Here is a 21,442-nt window from a genome sequence, read left to right as displayed (position 1 = left end):
CATCCAGGTGCGGGACAGCTCAGTGCTGTATGGAACAGCTCAATTTGTTATTAATGGAGCAAAGATCCAGGGAGCGCACAGCAGCTGCATTGGAAAGGGCTGTGAGTAAATCAGCGAGGGAAATGAAAAGATTCAACCTCAGACTGTAGAAAAATATAGATTCAGCATCTGTGACATCACTCATAAGTTTAAAAATGTGTTTCCAAGATTGGATTTCCTTTAGTGTGTGCCGTCATTTGGTGCTATTAAATCAAGATTTGGGCAAAAGGTAACCCAAAGATAAATCGCACACACAAAATCAATAAAACAATGCTAAATATTTGGATGTTGGGAGTTGGAAGCAAGCAGCAACATCTGGGGCTGGAAAATGAAGCCAAAGAGGAAGTGCCAAAAATTGCAGTTCTTTTAACAGCCACCGGAGGCTGGCTCCAGAAGCGAGTCAGTCCCCATAGGCCCATCATGTTAAAATGCTCAAACTTTACAGCAGGAATAAACACGTTTACAGCCTGGCACAAAAAACAGTTTTGGTCTCTATAGTAAATTTCAACATTGATGACACCTGTACAGGGGGTGAATGTTTACATATCTCACCTGTTTGTATTTTATTAAGGCTTAAAGTTAAGCAAAATCAAGGGCAAGTTGCTCTGAGTGACAGGCTGCCTGTGAGGCTTCACCACAGTCTATGAGTCAGATCCACCCCATATTCTTCCATAGCTCCACTGTCTCGTGCAAATATGGTCATTTCTGGCTCCAAGTAAGCGAGATGGCGACGGCCAAAATGCCAAACTCAAAGCCTCAAAACAGCAATCCACAAACCAATGGGTGATGTCACACTAGCTACGTCCATTATTTCAAACAGTCTATGGTTAGAGGTAGGCAATAAATAACATTCGGAACAATTGATCACGGGGAATTTCCATTATCGGGATTATCGTGAAAATTGTGTCCAGGAGCAAAAGTGTTGTTTAAAAAAAATCACTTATACCAGTACCCTTAAAGTGATACTGATATAGTGCTGTTTTTCAGTGGTTCCCAAATGGTCCAAAAGTGGGTCGTACGTCCTTTCAGAATGGACCGTCAGTGACTTCGGAAGTACGGTGAATATCCGGCACAGAGCTTTTATGTTGAAGTGCTGTTTCCTGCTGAAGAGTGAGTGACTAACATGCAGCTACTGAATGTATCTGTATGGACCTTGAACTAATGACTAAGGAGAAATCTTGATGGGCCCCATGGCTGGACCAGTTGGGAACCACTGTTTTATTTGATACCTGTAATGTAAATTGACTGCCGTGCATTACAGCCATAGTATTGAATGTTTTGGTGGCATCTCAGGATGCTGAACTGCCTACTGTGTAAAATATGAGGTGCATGATGTCACCACACCACAAACTGTATGGGTGCTTCTGTGCCAGGGACAGTAATGAGAGTTCGCCCAGCCGCACACACACACACACACACACACACACACACACACACACACAGTAACAGAGCTAACTGTTAGCATAAGACCACCGGTGCAAAAAAGGTCAGTTAACTGACTGGAGACATTCTGAGAGCACTTGGTACTGGATTACTTCGGTCGATACCTTAAAAGTATCAAGTTCCAATACCCAGCCTTGAGCAGCACCCAAAGACACTGCTGGGCAACCAGCACTAAAAGAGTCTCTGCAAAAACAGGCCATATATGCAACAACCTCCAAAAATTGCAGAAGCTCTTAATTACGCAATGGCATATTTCATATCAAAAGATATGATACAACTAGGATTTTTAGATGTTTGTTTTTCACTAACAAGGATGTGTGTCCAATCTGTGATTCAATAAAACTATTTGCTCCTTAACAAAATGTAAGTTAAAGTGATTCCAGTATGCTTTACTGACATTTTAAGTCTTAAGTAAATTTCGATGAGTATCAGGATAACATTGCAAATGGAATTTATTTTGGCCAGGATAATCTTGACATGAAAATTTTGTATCATCCCATGCCTAGCTGGAAGACAAACCTAAAATACCGTACCTTAAAAAGAGACATCTTGGCAGTCCTCTTGGCCGAGTCCACAGGCTTCTCGTCAACTAAAAAGAACACACGCACACACAAGGTTGACCATGAATACACCAGTAAAAAGACATCTGTAATTGCTTCCTGCCAGTGTAGCATCACATGATCAGTCAGCGTGTCACCTCAGAATGAGGGATTAATACGGACAGTGTGTGTTTGGTATCCACAACATAAGACATTGTTGATAGTCTGGGAGATGGCGAGGTCAGACATGGTCAGCCATACACTAGCTTTTTGTAAGTACAGAACACAATCGCATGCAAGGACAGAGATGAGCACAGACACGCTTACAAAAGCAGATTTAACAGGTAATTCAATGCATGCCTGTGCACATGCATGGCAACACAAACTCCCACACACATCAGAGTCTTGCCAGGTCAAGTGGAAGTTTTCCTTGCTGAAAAATGTAGACAGAGAAACTGACAGGATATAAACTAAAGTGCTTCTAAGGTAACTTTGGATCAGAGAAATGAAATAAATGTAGTGATACTGCCCTCAGCTCGGGATGAGTGTGTTCAGACACACAGGGAGACAATCCTGCATCGGTCAGTCAATCAAGAGTTCATGGTGATTTTCTTGTCGTTATTGTGTGTGCACATATGTGTGTGAGAGAATTATTTCTCATGAGAGTTGTCTTATCAAAAACAGCCCTGACAATATGATCTTCTAAACCAAACAAAAGGAAACCATTAAATTTAATGATATTCCGAAACAACACAAATTTCTTAAGTGAGCACACTTAAATCCATTCTCCCACTCTAAATCTGCTTTTATTACCTCGCCAATGAGACATTTCAGGCTGAAACCATTCCCCCTCCAAAGAAAACAAATGAACAAACAAATCCAAATAATGTCTGCGATAAACTCCCCCCTTACCGATGGAAAAAAGCTGTTCTGCTGCGACCTAATACTCCAGTTTTTAATACTCTAGATTTATGTTTCCAGGCTCCCCTGCTGTCCAGAACTGAGCATGATTTAGTTCAGATGATGACACAATCGTTACGCATTGCAGACCGGTGATTCCCCGCAGACTGCGCTCTCTCAGCTTTGACTCCGATCCAATCTTTTTCACATCATCATCCATCCAACGTCCGAGCCAGAGACAGAGAGAGAAAAATGAAAAACTCAAGAGATGGAAAAAAAAAAGAAAAAAGTCTCCACTTAAGTTCACTAGCTTTTCCCTAAGTGTTTTCATCCATCTTGCAACACTGCTCAGTCATAGCTGCTGAGAGCTTATTGGACGGGCCTTTGACCTTGTGATGGCCAACGGAGTCTGCACATATGTGATTATTAGCCGACAGACTCCGAGGAGCGGTGTAGAGTTCATCAAATCTGCATAGTATGTTTTATAGCTTTCCCCACCGCAAGGAAAATCTAATAGAGTATTACAGTCGGAGTGAAGGCACTCAGTACTGCGCTAATAGGAGCATGACAAAGTGCAGTGGAAACCAGAAACTAACTGAACTGAACTCTTCTACAATATATTTTCTCTGAACTGGCTGAATGTTTGTATGCATCAGTGGCGTGTGGGAGAGTTGAAGCATCGGGGAAACCCTTGATGTGACCACAAGAAGCGTTCTGGCTCAGAGCACAGAGTCTTCTGCCAGCTTGGACAGGAAGCTCATCAGCCATGTGAATGCACCGCCAATGCTCTCAGACTCTCTGGCTTTCACACACACACACGCACGTATCTCAATTACAGATAAACACTGACTGTTCTTTGTTCCTCTTTCTGTGTCTTTGGCTCTTTCTAGTATGATTTTTACTCTTTTCCTCCAACCAGAGAGACACACTATCCATGTTGACTCAAGATCAATAGTCTTTTCTACACAGAGATTGAGTGATAGGGCCGCAGCGAAGAGCCGTCATTATGTCGGCTTTGATTTTTCATACAGAACCAAACAAAGCAGACATAATGCCGCCCCAGTGTGTGATTTTAGATAGTGTGCATGTGCTCTGGAAGCAAAGGAGGCGTGACGGGCGTGACATGTACCACAACAGAATCAGCCTCTAGTGTGACAAAGCATCGTCAGGCAGCACTTTCTAAACAATAACAGTAGCATATCATTGCAACAACAGTAATTATGTCATATGGCAGCTGACCTCGTCCTCTGCTCAGAAGGTATGACAGACTTTGTAATAACGGCAAATATCGCATTGTTGTCCAAAGAAACGATATATCGTATTGTGATGAAACCAGTGATTTACACTCCTAGTAAGGAGCTCCCAGGCTTCATTGTCTCCTGACTTTGCAGACATTTTCGGCTACTGTTCTTCTTCTTTCTTGCCCAGGTGCTTTTTAAAATCTACCAGGGGTCGGTCGCAGACATAACACGTCATCAAAACGTCACATCCATTCTGTCCTGCCGGCTGTCCCTTTGACACAGACATCAATTCCACACTCAGTACGTTAACATGCCTGCAGTAGTCGAGCTACACTCATAGCTCAGCTAATCAGTCAAGTCGGACTTCTCGTCTCGTCTGAGTATACATGCAGAAGAGAAAATCGAATTTCTGACCAGGTATGTCTGACTCCGCCTCGATAGGCGTTGCTGTGTCCTTTTTAATATAGTGCGTATTGAAATAAATCCGCGTTTGTCATTTTCCTACTATCCATAAACTTCAAAATGTTTAGCTCTTTTAGCTGTCGGAGCATGAGTGTAGTTTCCTTGTCTGTCTAGAAGTGCGTCTTCTGCTTCTCGGTCGTGGTGTTTGTTTGTTTGTTTGTTTTTCCGGGAGTTACTGTTACTGCACTGCTGCTACATCATCTTCTTCTTCCAAGTGACAGCCCGAGAAAGAAAAAGCGGTGCATGTGCAGAACACCGAGTCCGACTCCAGTCAGACTAAGTGGATATATGCAGCAATAGTTCGATTTTCAATCGAATTATCTAGGTGTGTTAGTTGAGCTACGGCTAGTCCAATTTCAGTGTTAAGCTGTTTACATGCATTTAAAAGTCCGGTTTCAGTCGGACTAAGCCAATTATTCGATTTTCTCAAGCTGCATGTAAACGTACAGACTGTTACTACTTCTGCTCCTGGCTTAAACGAGGAGACCACTCTGTCCCCGATCGTACCTTTTATACAGTACAGCGAAGCAAAATAATGCCGAAGCATTCCCGCCCTGAACAGGTATGGTAAACCTATAAATTTTGTATTCTGTTTTCAAATTAGTCAAGTCATTACAATATTTTTCTTTTGCCAAATTAATTATATGGTTTAGCAAGCTACATTTTACTAAATGCATCATGACATTTGATCTTAAACATTTTGGGAACATACTTTTTTCCACATACAACAGTACGAAACTATCAAAATTAAAAAAAGAAAAAAAAGAAAAAGAAAATGGCAAAAACATCCTGGAAAACACTGAGCTTGGGAACAAATACAGTAATTCAGTGTACTGTTTGTGTAAACTAGTCTGGCACACAGGATGTAGACGATTGGTATAAGCCTGTCATTGGCCGCCTATATCAGATGTTAACACGCTTCCTGTTTGTTACCATTTTCAAAATCCCTGTCACTACGTGAACCTAGTCTCACACACCCAGCCCTATCTTCACACTATGTTTTAGTGCTGTGTGTGAAACATGAGCAACAACTTCCAAGCTAGCAACCTAGATGCTGAAATGTCTTTTAATGTTTTATGAGGTGTTTTCTTTTGCAGATATTCAGCCATTTTAATGCCAGCGCTCACCTGTCCACCAAAACAAGTTCCCTCTCGACACTATTTTGTAAGGGCACTGTTGCTGCATCCTGGGCTTAGAGTTGCCCAAGCGATTGTGATTGGTTTATAGAAATACAAAAAAAATCTAGAGCATTTTTTTCCCTTTGTGGTATGGCAAAGTTAACAGACCAGAGAGGCTATCGAATGTAAAACTGCAAGTTGCAATATGCAGCAGTGAGCAGATAATTGGTAGTCTCATGTCTTTGTGTTGTGTTTTAAATTTCACAGTCTGTCATCACAGATCAGACCCAGTTTACTGAGTCTAATACCACTAATGTAATAATACTAATCACGATTCAGCTCTGCCATCTACTATTTATGCTTACTGTGCAGTAAGTTGAGCTGAAATGCAACATTTTAAGCACTTATTGCATTTAAAAACTGGCAGAAAACACCACAGATTGGACAGTAGACCAGTTTCAAGTTGGTTTTAAAGCTCTTCCTTTCTTGCACGATATTCGGATTAACTTAACTAGAGAAGAAGCCAAGAAAGTAAAGCATTGTCTGTTTACATGGTTTACACAATACTGCCTTACACATCCTGAAATACTGAGATAACCTTGGACCTTCCAATCACCTCTCTCTGTCACTATCTTTCTGTCTCTTACATTCACACACATACATACACACACACATCACTGACTGGCAAGGAGGCAAGTGCAAAGCAAGACAGCCAAATCAAATACATAAGCAGAGAAACCCATACAGACAGGCAGGCCAACCCATGAGTAAAGAGGTAGGAGACCGCTGACACAAACAGACAGACTTGGGCTCAGGTGGCTGAGTGTGAGTGGGGAGAAGCAGCCAGCGGCTCATGTGTAAAATTGGCCATTTTCTCCTCTCTTTAGCAGCAGGCTCCAAAATTAGCTCATAATGCTAGCTGGCTGAAACAAGCTTCCAGTGTACTTGCCTGAGATCAAACGTTTGCACAGAGAGACACACAAGTGTAAGCGTACACCCACTAAGTCACGGTCTTTGAACAGAAAACTCTGCAGACACGAGCCAGACATTATCTACTTATTTTGTGAAAAAGAAAAACCATCGCTCGAGGTGAAACATTCACTCTAAATTATACTGCAAACAACACAGAGCCAAAGACATCAGTGGATCTGTTTTCTTTCACTCCTCCTCAGTGGCTTAGTCTTAAAACAGCCAACATCTATAAACCAGGTAGGTGATCTGACATCAGCAATGAGCTCAGTATTCCTTTTACACTGAGTAATAGGGAGAACTTGAATGAGTTCAGTCTGCGGAACAAAAGGAAGATCTGAGTGCAGTGAAAGTGGAGAGTTCGTCTTACCCTTTGGCTCCTCTGTGTCATCAGTTTCCAGCAGCCTAGAGGGAGAGACAGAGAGAGAAATGAGGTCACTCTCGAACACACTGAAGTGATGACAGAAATTACGTGTGTGTTACAATTGAGGTTTGCAAACAAGACAGAGAAATGAGAATATTAGCTCTTACTTACACAGCTATAATCCAAACACGTACACTTAAGCCACATAAAAAGGTGCAACATAAACCAAACTATCAACAGAGCTGCCGACAGCCTCTTACTGTGCTGAGTGTGATATGCATCTCACAACATTTACTCATGCTGCTCCTCCAGTCCCATGTTGGCAGTGATATAACAGCGGAGCCTGTGTAGCCTCTGAAGATGGCCATTCATCTCTAAGTAATGGGCGTTAAATATGGATGGGGACAGCAGCTGCCTGTGGGGTAGCAGCAATGATGTAACAGGAGGAGGGGAGAGGACTGCTTTTAGCACAATAGAGAGTCGCGGTGGACATCTGGGAGGGGTCAGAGGTGACTGAGGAAGGGGAGCTGGCCCCAAGCCGATCTGCACCATCTTGGTGAGGACCATAGCAGGCTTTTCTTTTAAAGGATCGTACTGGCTGTGTACAGTCAGATCCATTTCTGATCCGTGTACACCCAACTGTACTCCATTTGAACTGCAAACATGGAAGTTTTAATTAATGTGAGCCAGTGAGCTGTGGTGAGGGGATATAGTCAGCTAAAGAAAACTTGCTCGACTAAAATGCTGCCTACTCTTGAACCAATCGATCAGTTGATGGGGAGAAAAATTCGACGTTATTCTAGATTATTCGGGCACAGTGCATTGAGTGCTCTCGACCTGGTAGCTTGTGTCCACCGAAGAGTTTTTTCCCATTTTTCTTTTGCAATGGGAGTGTCACATATACAATATACTTCAGTATGCCAGCAGCGTAATGAGGCGCTGAATGTTTGTTTTTGTTTTTCCTAGAGGGCAAGAAATGAAATAATGGAGGAGTGTTTGCTTTGTAATGCAGTTTTGCCTGTATGTTTTTGTTCCCCTTAAAAATGGCAAGCTACATCTCAAGGGGCTATCCTTTCAATTAACTCTAATTCAAACACCTTCCATCCAATCACACTAGAGGAGGGGTGGGACAAATACCACAAAGACCGACCATCACGTCCCACATGTACAAGTGCTGAACAAAAACAACTGCTGGCCACTTAGTCTGGCGGGTCCATCCTCTCTTCCTATTTGCTTTAGTCTCAGTGCAAGCACTTAACTTGGTCCCAACATTTTTTGACTTCCACAAATATTCTTTATAATAGCAACCTGAGGCAAACAAAGTGCCGTACCTGAAAAAATTAAAAAAATAAATAAATAAAAAACGCTGTTCCTCCATAGCATTCTCGCACTCCTAACTGAGCATTACCCCCCATCTAATGTCTTATTTCGTACTCACGCCAAAGGGTTTTAGTTCACCGTCATGGGAGAGTGTGTAAAGCTGCCAATATTTGAACGTAAGAGGCTGCAATAAGAGTATTTTTGGGTACTTTTATAGTACTTTTCTATGAAAAATGACTTAAACTTATAAGTTGAAAACTAAAATGGTCACCGATTATTTTAATAGTCGATTAGTCATCGATTAGTCGACTAATCGTTGCAGCCCTACTAAAAAACACATCAAACAATTGATTCAATAATTTAAATGTTCATAGGCATACAGGGGGGTTAGGGCTGGATTATGCCAAAAAAAAGAAGAGGTGTTACAAAAGGCCACACTTGAAGGTGGAGTGAAAAGCTGGTCATCATAGGCTTTATACGTACAGGACTAGTATTACCTGGGGACCTCATATAATTAGTAGTAGTAAAGTAAAAACTCCAGTGCAAATTACCTGCCAATTTTCACCAAAAACATCTCAGCAAAACAAACAGCATCTCAGGGATTTGGGGTCATATTTATATATTTTGTTTTCTCTGTGCCTCTTTCCCTGCCAAGAAGTATGTAGGTGGCACTGGCAATCATAAATGAAAGTTCTGACAGCATTAAAGGTGCAAATCCAAGAGGCTAATCTTACTGCACAGCATGGAGACTGGCAGAATAAGCAAGTTCAAATCTCAAAAGACAATTAGATGATAAGGTGACAATGTGTAGCAGAATCACTTCCGTTTGTTAAACCCACATTTAAAAACAAAAAAAAGGGAGCTAACACTGTACATCTCTGCTAGTGGTGCTGTGTAGTGTTTCTGTGTTGGAGTTATAAATAACTGTGTGCTTCATATCTGCGGGACAATGCCAGTAAATTCGAGTAAAATACAGACTAGCTTTTCCTGTGTGAATTCGCCGCACGAAATACAGTCGTGGAGGGAGTCATTTCTAAATCACGAGGTCCCCTGGTAATACTAGTCCCGTGTAAACAGGGCTGGAAGCCATTCATAATGTTGCATTCAGTTTACATGAAAAGTAACAGAGATAGTCGTGTAGAGAATGTTTAAAAAGGAGCTGGAGAGAGAAGTTCAAACCCTGCCTACTCTCTCCATATCATGACTGACAAATCACTGTATGAAGTAGGTGTCTTCTGATAGAGTGCACTGACCCCCTCAGTGCGGACTGTGCAGCTGTGTTATAGACAGCAATTAAATAGCAGATCTGACTGAGTTTCATTTGACTTTCTGCGGACTGGTGTTGCGTCTGAGTTCCAAAGCTGTGTTGAAAAGTAATTTTTACACCAGCATGTTATTATGAGTAATTTTGGGCTTGGGTTTGGCAGCCCACGGAAAATTTAGTCAGTTTTGGTCTGGCGTGCCTCAGCGCAGCTTTCCGATATAATGGGGAATCTAAAAATGCTGCGCCAAGGTATTTATGGCGTGTGAATAATACGGTGCAGTCGGAGACGGGAAATGCGATGGAGGATCACAAATTGATGTAGGTGTAACAATAATCAAAGTAATGTAACACACAGCAATCTGTGGCTGTGTAAAATACACATGAACTTAGAATGATTACACAGTGTCACTTAACATTAGCTATTTAAGGCTCAGCTTCTAGAAAGTGTGTTTGCAGACCGTGGCGATCTAAATGACTGACTGATGCCACCTAGTTCTCAAACTCCAACACCCAACTCTGAAACCACAGGGCTCAGCGACACTTCATCTACCCCACCCACACTTTGACTGCTGGCTGGAGGGGAGGGGATGCATGCGTTGGTCCTACGCTGCCATAAAACTAACCGGCAAAGAAGAACAGGGCGCAGTGGAGAGAGAGGACAAGAAAAGCAACTGCAGTACAGACAGAATAATAGGGGAAGTTGAAGTGAGAAAAGTTAAACATACATTCTTATCAAAGCAGTCGAGCCATTAATCAAACACAGCAAACTTCCTCACTGTTCTAGTACATTATGTCATATACACAAAGCATTAAGTGAAACAGGGAGAGAGACGGGATGAAGTAAGAGTACAGAAGGGATATAATCATGACTGTGCTATAGTTAAAAGATTTAACTTTAATGTCTCTAATTTGTGCGCCTAACTGCTGTGAAGCTCAGGTCTTCATATGGCAGCCAGGTACTAGAACTGTGTAATGCTTCAGTCATGTAAACAATAATTAGCCTAAGTCCCATTCAGTCCTGTTTATAATCCAAAGTGTGTAGCTAACCCCAACGTGCCAGTAGCACAATTACTGGTGTTTAGTACACATGCTTAATGACAAACAGAACATCAGACCCCAAATACTACAATAAATCATGAATAAAATCTTATATGATATTACACAGATGCAGCTGATTCATGTAACACGCATTGATGTATGGTCTTCCCAATCCCACAGTCTTACTCTGCTGTAGGATGATTTCACATGATTCATGGTTCTTATCTGATTGGTTTGCGTGCTGAGTGCTGCGAAAGATAAAGAATCACATTTCTGTACAAACAGTGCACACACAGTTCAGCAGCCAACATTAACTACTAAACTAAGGAACATGATGTTGGAGCAAGGCAGACAGAAGGATGGGATTACATTTCCATTAACAGATAACAAAGGAAACACAGATTCAGTACTGTCCCCTGACCTAACTTAACAAGGAAAACTTTTAACATCCAGTCCCAATACAGCAATTGCCCCTACCACTTAGCCCTTACCCCTCTGTTTTGTGTGTTCACATCTAAAGGCAGGGGCGTTCAGATTCTTGTTGGTACTGAGAGGTAGGGCAATGTGTTCGGACTACATGGCCCTTCAGACCGAGGTTTTTCAGAGGCACACTCCAAACTGAGAGAATGGATTTGGTAAGAGACCTGGATACAGCGTTGGAGGCACTGGAAGCAAGCTAGCAACTTCCTGTTAAGCACTCTGCTAACTTGAATATGCATAAAATGATTTAATCTTGTGGCTCTTTGAGACTTGTGAAGCTCAAAAAAAATATCTACTGATTTACAGATGTCTCTTTCCTGCAAGTCTTTGGAAAAAGTCTTTTGGGGCCCTATGGCATCACGTGACGGACTCAGGAGTTGTAATTCCACTGTTTGGCCATTACAAAACCTGGCTCCAAAGCCTAGCTCACTTCCTGGGGGCCTGGATGAATATTATGAAGAATCGTCGGTAAGATGGCTGCACAAGTAACAAAAGAATCCCACAGAGGTATTTTCTTTGTTAATAAAGATATACAAAATTACAGTAACCATTGTATTATCTTAGTTCAATGACATTTTAATGTATCATAGTTCTTTTCTTTCTAACAAGCATAACATAAGACATTGCAAGTATGGTAATATCTTAGTGCTAACTAGCTAGCTAACTAACGTTACATTATAATTGCTGATTTGTGCATGACAGTCCTGAATTTCGGAACAGTTCCATGTTGTATCTCCCCCAAATTTTTAAATCCAGCAGCAAAGTTGCTGCACTTGTTACTTCTTCCCTAACATCAGTGCAAACTGGCAGGGTCGGAGCAATTTTCTTTTGAATTTGATGACTTTTTCGATAGGTATCATGAAACTTGTACGGTATACTATGCAGGATTACTGTTTATAAACATGCTCGCCAGCAAAAGTGAAAGTAAAAGCCAACCCCAGATGTCTCGTATGGTGCGTCACCTCATTATATTTGCGTTTTTTTGGCGCCGGACACATGGCACTACCTTTTTACAAAGCCCCCACCTCACCTGAGCAATGTGAGGGTACAGGGCAATGAATATCCCCAACTAAGAAATAAGAAGCAAACAAGAAACAGGCAGAGGGCAGAGTCTCTGCAGAAAAATACACCCCCACACACTTCTAGTGGGTCAGCGGTATTGATGAGAGGGATTACTTCTGCCTAGAGTACACACATTCTTTTGAGAAAATTCTACATGGTATATCTTTGTTGTAAACACATTGCAAGCGTACTGACAACCGCAAAAGAAAACCACACAATTTAAATCGCCACAGCAGAAGACGCCATCTCTGCAATGCCCAACAACACTCGTCACATCTGTTAAACATCAACGCCAGCATCGATGACTACCAATGACACATCAGGGTCTTGAAGGGTTGTCACGTTTCATAGGGGAAGATTTCAGCCACTACGCCCATAACTCTGTTATGAGGCGTAAGACGGTACTAAAAAACAAGGGGTAGGGGTAAAAATAAGAAATGGGATAGTAGATAGTTGATTGTAAACGCAACAATGCAGTGTTTTGGAATGTCACTCTTCAACTGTAACTTTATGAGGGAAGAATTCCTGTCTGTCAGAGAAACATGTTGACAGTTTTCATTATCGCTGGAACAGCTGAGCACCAGTTTCCTCTATGCTATTCCTGTAACAGACACGTCAACATGTTGCCTCCGAAGGTTCACTGAATACGGGTGAAGCTCTAATGATAACGCACATGCAAGACAACCAGGAATTTTAGATATATTACATTAATATGTACAATTCAGAAGTATCTGTAAGCTTAATAAAACAACTTCAATTACCCCCCAGAATTGAAGGTGACATATTGTACAAATACACCACCAAAATCTGGGGATCAGCAGACAAGTTATTAGCCAATAACAATAGCTTCTATATAGCCTCCTCTGTTGAACTCTGTATGTTGCATAAGAAAGCCTCCACACAAGAATGCACAGCTGGACTGTGACATGCGGTGAACGTCATAACAAAACTGGCAAGATTAGTAGCTAAGGTGACAGGCATGCGAGGCAAACACGTCAACATGTCAACCCTCTTTCCTGCTCTCTGTAATTAAAAATGTAGTCCGTAACTCTGTTTGTGACTTTACTCTGTACTTTGCCAAATATTCTTTCTGCTGTGGTCTGACAAAAACAGTTCCTTGTGCATTGCATAATGAGCAAAAATAATAATAATGATTTCCTCCATATCCCAATTTTAAGCACAAAACTGATGCTTTGAAAGATTTTTAAACAGGGCCAATTTTGACACTACATTTTGACATAAGCAGAGTCATAAAAACCAAACACAAAGCTTTGCTATGAGAGATGATAGTGAACACCTGATAGCTGAGATTCGCCGAAACATGCCACGCTGCACGTACTGTATTTTGCAACTATTACAACACAATACATGCCTTTCCAAATCTTGAAAAATAATTGGTTCATAATCTCCAACAAGCCATCACTCACAGCCCTCTAGATGTCTTGCTTCATTAAGCACAGGGCATGAAAACTTGGCAGAGCCTAATAATCCTACCGCCCCTGCAAGCCCCAATCTCTGACATTATCTCAGCACTCTGTCCATCTCAGTTCATCTCTCTCCATCGTCATTCCCTCAGGCTGTTTTTCAAGAACAGACAAGTCTGGCTGTGTGAATCCCCGGCTTGATTACAGCTCAAACATCCCCAAACCCACGACTGGGCTTGTTTTACTCCATCTATGCACAAAAATCTCAAGAGAACATTCCTGGCAGCCAATGAGAAAACTCCGAAAGTCTTTCAGGTCACCCAGACAATACCGGTTTGTTACTCCCAGATGTGTTGAACATGTGAGATCCCCCAAATGACTTTTAAGTGAACCAAAACAAGCAGCTTGAATATCATCACAGCAAAACATGGCAAAATAAATGAGGCAGTGCCGTGCTTTGCACACATGGCCAATTTTGGAAATGTGAGCAGCCATGTTTACTTCAAACAGGAGATAGATCTGAGCGTTCTCCAAACGTGTCACCTTGTTGCCTTCTCTTCTCTCATTAACTACCAGCAAGCCCTTTTACAGTAATCTAATGGTCGTCTTAACCAGTGGAAATGCAAATGTTTTCTAAACAATGGGCTGCCTCATGAGGGAGCTACTGTTGTTGATTCAACCGCAATTAGTGGGGAACGTTATGCTCCAAGTTCAAGCAGATTTACATGAATGGTTAGTAAACAGTTGTAAGCAGCATGGAGGCCAGTGAAAATGTTGCCGTGGTTACTTTTTTTTTAATATATCTAAGCCTACTTATTCATCTCTTTCTCAAGCTCGATGCAGACTAAATTTTAGATGCTGTGGTGCTTGGACAGAGAGGGAATGTTAAATTGTGGCGGCCCATCACTGCAAAGCAAAGGTGCTTAAATGAGCACATCCACCCAACTGCCATATTTCCATCACTGCCGATCGGAGCCAATCGAAGCTGGAGTGATAAATACCCGAGACTACTGCAGTGTCATTTAACCCGAGAGTAAATTCCAGTTGTAACTTTTCCCATTAAATATAAAAGATAGATGTTAGCCGGATTTTTGTCCAGTGGGAAAGGGGCTTTACTGGAGTCAAAACTGAGACACATGAGAATATCTAAATAATAAATTATGATTTTATTGCAGTCTGTTCCTGGGATTATGCTAGGCTCTCTCCCCTGGCTTTCACAGTCTCTGTTCCTGGACAGCTTAGTGTTTCATGTCACACAGCCAAGTTTATATCACATTGAGAACAACACTGTGGCTGGTCTGCTTCGTCTTTAACTTGTGACAACATAAATAAACTCACCTCAAGTGAGAGGATGTCTTTAAGGAGGAGACAGCTTCGGATTTAGAGGATAAAACTGTGTCTGCTTTGAGGTGAGTGGTAGCCTCTTTTTCCTGGGCGGGCTCATCATCAGTGTGCTCCACAGGTTCTGCTACTTTATTCCTCAGCCCCCTCCTGGTGTATGTGTGCTCCGATCCATTATCCTCATATTTTCCTTTCTCCTTGGTTTCTGAAGACACTGTTTCGGATATGTCTCCAATTTTCCTGTCCCTACGGACATATTTGGATGTGAATTCATCTGTGTTGCCATAGCGCTCGGCGAGCTCCCTCCTCCTTTCTGCCTTGTACCGGGCAATCCGCTCAGCCTTGGTCTCTGGGGCCGAGCTCTGCAAGGTGTCTATTCCATCCATCTCAAAGTTCAGTTCAGTTCAGGGTTTGAATGCAGGTGAGAGGATTCCAAGTTGCTACTTCAACCCAGATATGTAGATCAGCTTTCTTGTAGATCTGCCTCGACAGCGGTGTCTCACTCCATCAAAATCATCCCAGTGCTGCGAACAGAAGAGGAAGACATCATTAGTGCATCATGACTGTAGAGGACAATTTCAGATGACAGGCACTCTAACACCGTGTAAAACTGCATGCACCAAGGCAGCTTTCATAGGAGACTGGCTCAGCTGTAAAGCTCCGAGCCAAGCCCTGCCCTGCCCCAGCTAACACCCCCCAACCCCCTGTGAGAATGATGTCAGCCAGCTTTACTCAAAGACAGCCGACCACCGCAGTGAGCCTCTCATATAACCTCTATTCCATCGACTCACTTGGAGCCAGTTGGAAAGAGGGAGGAGAGAAAGTCAGACTCACACATCAAATAACATCTTCATCCCATTTTATTCCACACTAAGTTGAGGCTTTGTGCCAGAGCCAATTACCTCTTCAACATTATCCCACCTCACAGTGATTCTGTATTTACTACAAACACAAAGCATGAGAATCTCTAAACTGCCCCTAACTGTGACTATGTGCGTCAGCCCTGTGAAAGACTAGTTTCAACAAGGGATTTCAACAGTCCACCATGAAGCAGGAGAATAGTTTTGACTTGTTATGCATGTTAATTTTGCTACTCTTAAGTTTACTATACTGTGCACCACCTGGGTCTGGTGGGAGATAGCTAACAGCGCCCCTCATTTGGCGACTACCGCTATTAATGCTTCCTGACCTATCAGTGTTGTTGTTGTTGTTGCCACCCTCAGGTCACCCCTCAAGTTGCCCCAGTGAGTAAGCAGTGGTACTAACAGTGTTAACAATGCAGTCGTACTAACATTGTTAACAATGCTAAAGAGGTTTTGCAGAAATTAAGACGCTTGCTCACCAGAATGGCGTTACCAGAGGTATTAAATGAAAGAGACGCACCACTAGCTAGCTCCCATGGCCAAGGCTAGCTAACCAATGGAGACTGGGTTTGGGCAGTGGTCACCGCATTTCCACATGTTAACGCAGCTAGCCAGCTGTCTGGCAGCAAGGCCAACAGAATATAAAATAAAAGGCAAGACATTTACATCACAAAATATTAAAATTTCACGACCTGTAAATGGATAGCAGTTTGAAATGCACTGTAAAGCTCACTGACTCAGTGGAGCACTGGGGTAAAAGGAAAAGCCTTTTGTATTTTACATCATTTACTTTTTTCCTGTAGAGATTAACTGGTTAGTTACTGGTTAATGGGCATCGGGCTATTAAAAGTAAAATTAATCAGAGCCGACATCCCTAGTTGCAGCCTATCCACAGCAAACACAGCCTCCTAACCAATGCATTCTGCAACAAGCTTCAGCTCCCTCAAAAAGATAATCCCTTTAACATCTTCTTCCACATCTAGCACAATAAAAAAATTTCACTCTTTAATAACTTTCGACTTTTCAAATTAAGTTTAGGAGGTACAAAATCAGGAGGTTCAGCTGAGCTCATTTTGTTCCATTAAGCATTCACAGAGCAGAAAACCACACGTATGGCTCGGATGCAGAGGTTTGAAAACTGCACTCGCTTAAATGCATCGCCAGCTGACAACAGCAATAAAAAATTATGTGTGCACAGTCTCTGATTGCTCCAAACCAAGCACAGAGGCTTTTCCACAGACTATTTCTCACGGCGCAAGTGCAATAACGATGCTTTGGGGCTTCTGTCCGAGGACAGCGGGGAGAACAGAAATGATAAAATGAGGTATGTGTACTGTATGTTCGAGAGGGGCAGAGGTTTAAAGTAGCCCCCTGGTATCGCTCAAAACACAGGGCATTCAGCACACTGGTTCTCACATTTATGGCCAGGGACAGGGATATGGGAAAATATAAATGAAAAGCGCTGTGTCTGGACAATGTTAGCAACGAGAGAAGAAAGAGGGAAAATGAACAATGGTTCAATGCATGGGGGAATAGAAAGGTGAGCCTGGTCATAAGGTGAAATAAATGAGCTGACTCCATTAGCCTTTTTTGGAATGATGACATGCTTGAACCAATCTCAAGTGTACCACCTCTGACCCACAGACCACCTGCTGGGGCTATAAAACCAACCCAGAATCAAGACTCGGGTCCCCTTAAAAATATGGCTTTGAAATATTACACAGGAAATGAGTGTATATGTTGGGGAATATGTGTCTGTGTGTCAGTCTTTACCTTGACCTCCACTTTCCCTCCTCCACCTAACATAACAGTGCTTGGCTAAACACCACCTCCCCTGAGTAAATTTAAATTTCGTCCAACCATAAACTGTAACTCTGTTGAACAATTACATGGTGTCTGCTCCTCGTTATAAGCCCAGAGATGTCCGAGACACCTACACTCAGGGAAATGTACAGCACGCTCTGCACTACGAAGACGTAAACTCACCATCTGGTTGTTAAATTCACAGCGAGCGCTTCCATTCCAGGTACTCCAGCGACAAGTATCCATAGCCAATTAAATTTAGCCAGAACAGAAACTAGAATATATTCTAGGAATGTAACCAGGATCAGATGTGGCTAAAGCTTTTTAAATGGAATTTACTGCATAATATGAAAACCAAAAGGCCTATATGCAGGCAGAATCAATTGGTAGCGGTAAATCCACTGCTACCCAGCCGCAAGCTTTCAAGAGCTCCACAGCTCAATAAGAAAAGGATGTTATTGGAGTGGTATTAGGTTTCTGCTGGAAAAAGCTTAGTGTGACAAGATAAGGGTTAAGGCCATTAAAAATATAAATAGTAAAAATGCCAAAACATATCTAAAATTGAGGCAGCAGTACTGTAAACTGTGATGCTCCCTGACCAGTCTAAGACAAACTGACATTTTGGTCATCAAAAACCTAATGCAGATATCTTGATTTCTGGCATCTAGCGTATTGCAGATTACAACAAGCTAAAACGTCTCCCATATGCCAATCGTGAACTCCAAGTTAGGATTCCTTCAGTGATAATTGTCAAGGAATTTTTAGCAGAAGCCAAAAAGCCACTTCCTATGCAAACGCTATGATCTATAAAAACAGACTTGATGGGGGAAACTTCGAGTCATGCTTACGAACATTTTGGAGAGACGAACTGGTGATGCAGATCGTGAGGTGGAAAACTGATAGAAGAAATTTTTGGCTTTGTCCATATGTGCATTTTTAGTATGGATCCTAAGCAGCAGTGACGGACTCAGGATGTTTGAAGGGCAGGGGCGAAAAGGAAAAAAGGGCACCTACTGCATGACATGGGGCCCCATTGGTGCGCAAGAAGCTATTGTGTCATGTATGTCTTCGTCCTTGATTCTTAATTAAGATTATATAGACAATCCAGGGGCGTTGGTGGCTTAGTGGTAGAGCAGGCGCCCCATGTACAAGGCTGTTGCCGCAGCGGCCCGGGTTCGAATCCAGCTTGTGGCTCTTTGCTGCATGTCATCCCCCCTCTCTCTCTCCCCCCTTCACGCTTATCTGTCCTGTCCATTAAAGGCAAAATGGCCAAAAAAACAAACAAAAAAAAAAAACAAGATTATATAGACAATCCAGGCTAAAAGTATGTTTAAAATGTTTATTTTATAAACTAAAGAAAAGGGTTAGGGCTAGGGTTTCCACTCAAGAGAGCAGCCAAAAGAGCACATCCTCTCGTTTTTGTTAATCAAGAGGGCAGCTGATAGGGCACATCCTCTCATTTTCGCCACTCAAGAGGGCACTTTAGCGCAGTGTTTTCAACCGAGGCCCCATCAGTGCTAAGCAGTGCTTTATAAATAAAACCCCAGGTGATTAAAACCGGAAAAAACTCTGGATAAAGCAGTTTCCCGTTCAAGTTTCGTCTTGTCGCTAACGGGCCACTAGCCCAGCACCTGCTAATGTGTGCTCACCTATTTTCTTTGATAACTAAGATCCAAACATTCAGGAGGTTTTTACCGGGAGCCAAATTATCCAAAGAGGATTGTTCCTCTCCAAATCAAACAGATCTGGTGACTTAAACAAGTAAAAACACTGAATAAAAAAAGTTTCAGCTCAAAAATCTGTGCTTCTTTGACAATTTTTAGCTCACAGGTGGCTGCTAACTACAGCATCCAAGGCAAAAACACAAATGGTGTTTGATTCAAAGCTACCTGAAGAAACATGGTATTGCATGGCAGATGCCCTATGTAGATATAAGCAGCTCATTCTAAGGTAACAAAAACATGACAATTCTTATTTTCAGGTGATTATAAACTCCAGAAAACATACTTATTATCTTCCATTTCTGCCTATATATCCCAATAAATCCTTCACACTGGACCTTTAAACTCAATGTCACTGAAAAGTCTGTGAATTGCCTTATGAAGGCAGAACGTTCCCGAGTTTGGATGTTGTTTTCAGGACTGTGCTTACATAATTCACCTAGGTCACTACCTATAAAAGGAGTGCTAACAGTACGCTAAAGCTTGTCCGAGGAGACCCAGAACATCGAGGCTGCTTTGTTTGGAAGCTGCGTGTGTTATTTTAAGCAACAGGGGGGGACTGAAAACACAGATGTGAGTCATACATGAAAAATCAACACCCCTATCAGCAAATGTGAACTCACTCGCGAGTATTGTTTTGGTAGGAGTTTTACACTGCCAAAACACCCCAAGGTGTCTTTACCTATTTATGGTGATTTCTTTAGAAATACAGGCAAGTGGAGACAGAGCGAGCAGAGACGTGCGGGACCAAACCTCACTGGGAGGGCTCTGAATCAAGTCCAATGTGCAAGTATTGATGTACAGTATGATGACAGGTGGAGAGGGAAATAACTCAATGCACTCAGTGTCACACTCACCACAACTGAAGGGTTTGCTGATGGACAGAGTGTAAGACAAAATATCTCTGACATCAGTGCATAGGTCTCACTCAGTATGTGGTTATACCAGTCCTACCTGCCAATTCATGCTGGCAATATCATTTCTGCTCCTCTAGGGCATGTAAACAAACAGCGTCCTCTGTTTTCAGTCATTAGAGTTTTCTCTCTGACCTTTTCTTGTCCACTGGGAGTAGTTACTGGCGACAAGAGGAAGATCTGTCTCAACAAAGGCCAAGTGTGTCACTTCCTGACCGTGCCCCATATCCTCCTTCATGAATGCTTGATTAATCAGGAAACGTTACTCATAAACCTGACAAATGTCCAAAACTCTCTTGAGAGGCGGGATGAAAGAGGGCACTGAGAAAACTTTGAAAGGGTTCAACAGCCAGACATCCTCTTCGTAGTATCAAATTTAGTGTCATCATTTCCTCTTGTAGGTCTAAGTACTTCGTGATGGCCCAGTTTTTAAATATTTACTTCTCTGCAAAGACCTCTAGCAGTTATTTCGGATTACATAATACATGTTCTGGCCCGTCTGACAGATGCAATATACCACAAATGCAGAAGTTGCAAAAGCCAAGTCAGTTTAAAGATGATTCAAAATGTGTGAGGAGAATTTTCACCATCTGTTACAGCAGACAAAATATGTGGATATTTTTCTACCTATCTATCTTTAGCCCTGTTTCCACCGCACTGAGCAGTACAGCACGGTTCAGTTCGGTTAAGTATGCTTTTTTTCCTGTTTCCACTGTGAAAAGTTGTGGATGCTACCAATGGAACTGTTTCGTACCGTCCCCATTTTTGGTCCCCCTTCTGTTGGGGTACCTAGCACACAGATCTGGAACTAAAAGGTGGAGCTGTGGACACTGCAGTCTGTTGATTGGTCAGTAGCAGACGGTCACTCTGCTCAGGGCTGAGTTGTGGCTGGTTGGCTCATGTAACCACTGTTCATACTGTGGAGAGTTTTACATACATGCGTAAACTTTAACCATAAAAACAAAGGATGTTTTGCTGCCTCTCACAGCAGCTGTAGTCTGAGAAAAAATAACTTAATTCACTGGGCCGACTGCCAGCAACGTTAACGTTGAATTAACTTGAATTACTCAATGCATGAGCTGACGACATGAATCCATCAACATACCTTAAATTTCACTGAGACAACTCTGACCATAA

The 21,442-nt window shown here is 42.2% G+C and overlaps 1 protein-coding gene across 2 annotated transcripts in view; it reads right to left on the bottom strand.

Moving 5' to 3' along the window:
- Positions 1 to 21,442, bottom strand: part of svild (supervillin d) — a 61,794-nt gene that overhangs the window by 29,187 nt on the left and 11,165 nt on the right. The window contains exons 2-4 of one of the 2 annotated variants that reach the window (XM_050059720.1): positions 15,002 to 15,528; positions 7,082 to 7,116; positions 2,016 to 2,071 (exon numbers count right to left, since the gene is read on the bottom strand). In XM_050059720.1, the coding sequence (XP_049915677.1) occupies positions 2,016 to 2,071; positions 7,082 to 7,116; positions 15,002 to 15,390 (480 nt within the window). In that variant the 5' untranslated portion in view covers positions 15,391 to 15,528. Of the gene's footprint in view, positions 1 to 2,015; positions 2,072 to 7,081; positions 7,117 to 7,246; positions 7,371 to 15,001; positions 15,529 to 21,442 lie in introns of those variants that run through there. The other variant, XM_050059721.1, reaches the window with a different exon arrangement.

Source organism: Epinephelus moara, chromosome 13 (genome assembly GCF_006386435.1).
Source record: "Epinephelus moara isolate mb chromosome 13, YSFRI_EMoa_1.0, whole genome shotgun sequence".
In the NCBI taxonomy this organism is placed as follows: domain Eukaryota; kingdom Metazoa; phylum Chordata; class Actinopteri; order Perciformes; family Serranidae; genus Epinephelus; species Epinephelus moara.
The sequence above is the reverse complement of the archived record's forward strand: the minus strand, read 5'-3'. Positions and strand labels throughout refer to the sequence as shown.